Source organism: Aulonocara sp. 'chitande type north' Nkhata Bay, linkage group LG19 (genome assembly GCF_057382095.1).
Source record: "Aulonocara sp. 'chitande type north' Nkhata Bay isolate Kocher_YH1m ecotype deep benthic linkage group LG19, A_spYH_male_GT1.1, whole genome shotgun sequence".
NCBI classification, from domain to species: domain Eukaryota; kingdom Metazoa; phylum Chordata; class Actinopteri; order Cichliformes; family Cichlidae; genus Aulonocara; species Aulonocara sp. 'chitande type north' Nkhata Bay.
In genome coordinates, this window is record NC_141362.1 from 26,963,306 (window position 1) to 26,966,518 (window position 3,213).

Genomic DNA, 3,213 nt, shown 5'->3' on the forward strand with positions numbered 1-3,213 from the left:
TTTTGAAGAGTAAAAAGTGAATGTAATGTGGTTTTATAGTTATTGCCCCAGACCTCTGCACAATAGCTTAAGTATGGTGAAACCAGTGAACAGTAGAGAATATGAAGTGATGTTCTGTCGAATACCTGTTTTGCCTTGTTTAGTACTGCAATGCTTCGTGATACTTTGGAATGAATATATCTTACGTGAGCTCTCCAGTTAAGTTTTTCATCTATTATTACCCCCAGAAATTTATTTTCACTGACTCTTTCAATATCAACACCATTTATTTGAATCTTTGCATTTGTATTTAAACTACTATTTCCAAATAACATAAGTTTAGATTTATTCAAATTTAATGATAATTTGTTGGATAAAAGAGAAATCAGAGCGATGTAGTTTTCCTGAACCATAACAAAAGCCTCCTTTCATTTCCATCAACTCCACCCACTTATCTCACAGACCAAGTGATATTTAGAGCAAACTCTGATTCATTTCAAAGCAGTGATTCATAAGAACCGTTTTCTGACAAAGGAAAAAAAAAACCCACTTTGACAACAAAGAGCATCCTTGTGTCGTCAATACATTTACATTTCTAAAAGCTTGTTGTGTTGTGTCTACAGTGATTTGTGCCCCTGGTTGTGACTCCTTGCTGGAGGTAAGGACTCTGTATCCCAAAGCTGACTATGAATAATAACGACACAGGGAACCAAATCATCTGACAAGATGTTGCTCCATGTAAGGGCTGTGTCACAGTTATTATATGGTTTCCTGAGTCATCTGTGTCCAAGCCATTGCCCACTGTTGTGTCTTCATTGCGTTGTGACCTGTGTCTGAAGCATCAGAAGAGCTCTTTCTTCAGCTTTATACTTTTTACGCTGCATGGCTGAATTAAATCACATTAGATCATTACAAATCATTATGCATGTTTTTAGACCGGGTGATGCCACGGCATTGATATTCAGTATTAGCTGCAGACGTCTGACGTTTTGAAGGACTGTGTTCTGATGTGGGATTGGTTTGCTAACCCTGAAAACATTAGTGTATTTAGACCCTTGCAGGTGGAAGTATCACTTAGCATAATAGGATAAACTCTGATGATCCTCATTTAATTGTAAGAGGTCAAAGGTTTAGGAAGGTGGGGGTGTGGAGAACAATGGATTTTTTCTCTCTCTCTCTTTTTTTCCTAGAGCCATCCCACCATAACCAACTATATAGTTTAAGTGGTTGACCACTAATTACAAATGCAATATTTCACCATTTTTGCAAAGAGAAAACTTGCTTGCAGCAAATGGCTGATTTTAGAGAAAAAATATTGAAATTGATTCAATTTAAACAAAATTACCGTTATGCTCTTGAGAAAGATTTAATCTAAAACATCTTTCAGATGAGCAATCGTCTTTCACTTCTACGAGACCGAATGGCAGTTAAATCTGTACACAGCATGCTTCATTGTAAAAACAAAATATAAAGACACACGCGCGCGCGCATGCCATAACCCTGGCTTGCATGCAGGCACCAATAATTTAACTTGTCCACTTTAAGTATTGTGCTTACAACAAACAAATAAACAAAAAAGGCCAAAAGAAGGAGTAAACCAAAGAATTTATTGGATACAATAAAATGCCATCCATAAAACGGAACATTTACAAAGTCTTTTTGCGCCACGCAAGGCAGAGAGAACCATCTTCACTCTGCTCACTAGTATGGAAAACATCAATATCGGTTCTCTGGATTTATCCCATTTAAAAACCGAACTTCATAACAATACTGGTGAGCAAAGTGATGCGCACATCTCTAAGTCCCGAGTGGGGGAAAAAAATCATAGAGGCGCATTTCCACGAGGAGAAAAAAGAACGTATACAGACATATACAAAGTGCATGTGTTCGGCACCAAAGTCCAAACAAACTAACCTTTTGTAGGTGGGTCCTAAGAGGATGTATAGATGTCCAGTATTAAAGGAAGGAGGACACCCTATACAGCACCTTTCTTTAATTCAGTCCCTTATGAAAAAATAAATACACCATTAATGAAAATCTATCTAAGGGTAGTTACAATACTGAAAAAATGCAGCATATGTTGTTTTATTTTTAAGTAGCAGCTCTAAAAGTGTGAAAATTAATCTACACGTGTATAACTTGGTTATTGGATCTGTCCAGCCCGTCTCTATATCGATTCAGCCAGTCTCTGAGCTCTGAGATCCGATACCCCTCAGGTCCTCTACCACCCTGGTAAACTATCTTTCCCTCCTGCAGGATATAAAGTCTGTCAAAATAAGCTCCGTATGCAGCGTTGGAGGAGTTTTCCATGCTGTCAACCACGACCAGGCTGCCGGGCACTTCCAGATGCATCAGCTGCGCAGCGTTCAGCCTGTCCTCCAGACACCGGTGTTTGGGGATCTGATATGGCGCGTCGGTGCTCATCCAGCCGTCGGAGGGGTGTGCTTCCTCGATGTATACAACTAAAGAGTCTGCTATGTCTGCATTCTCCCTCACAACCTCCTGGAAAGCCTTCAGACGTGCCATGAACGGTGGTCAGGTGCAGCTGCCAAAATTGAGGATAAGCGGTCTCTTGTCCTGTGCGTAGTCGAGGATACGGCTGCGCCGCTGATCCTCCAGCTGGACAACTTCGGTGTTGGGCGCTACCTGTCCAAGATGCGCTGCTTTCAGGAAGTCCAGTTTGTGTCCGTGCCAGACTGCCTTAAGGGACTCAAGGCTGAAGAGCCGATTGGAGTCCGATATGCACAGAGGAGGATCAATGGCATCGCCCTCCTGCTCCTTCATCCTGAAGAACACTCTTTTTCTTATGCATAAAAAGTCAAGCAGCCAAAACATGACAGCTGCCACCAAAAAACGAGGCAACAGGACTAAACAAACTATTGCATTTTTAATAGTTTTAAGAGTATTCATTATCACCTCTAATAACAACCCGATTTGTCTAGCGTTATGCCACGATCTTGTGAGTTGAAGTTGGGTTACTTGCAACTTCCCCTCTTTTTATAGCACTGGCAGATTTGAATGAATCACACCCCGCCTCCAAACCGGGGTCGAGGCCTCACATGGCGGGGATTACCTTCTGTCAATTCCGCAGCTTGTAGTCACAGCCAAAAGCCAACGGTGCTGGATAGGGTGCACCAAAGCGCTGCGTTATGGGCAGTCTCTCATATATAATTTGTTTTTGTTTTTAATCATCAGAATATCAAAAGAGATGTTAAAAGCAAGTCTTAGGTACAA

General features: G+C 41.1%; 1 protein-coding gene across 1 annotated transcript; it reads right to left on the reverse strand.

Annotated features, from left to right (window-relative positions):
• Positions 1–1,566: 1,566 nt before the first annotated feature.
• Positions 1,567–2,970, reverse strand: dio3a (iodothyronine deiodinase 3a). Its single transcript, XM_086274315.1, has one exon. The coding sequence runs from the start codon at positions 2,887–2,889 to the stop codon at positions 2,104–2,106; it is 786 nt and encodes a 261-aa protein (XP_086130441.1). The 5' UTR covers positions 2,890–2,970; the 3' UTR covers positions 1,567–2,103.
• Between the last annotated feature and the right edge of the window lie 243 nt (positions 2,971–3,213).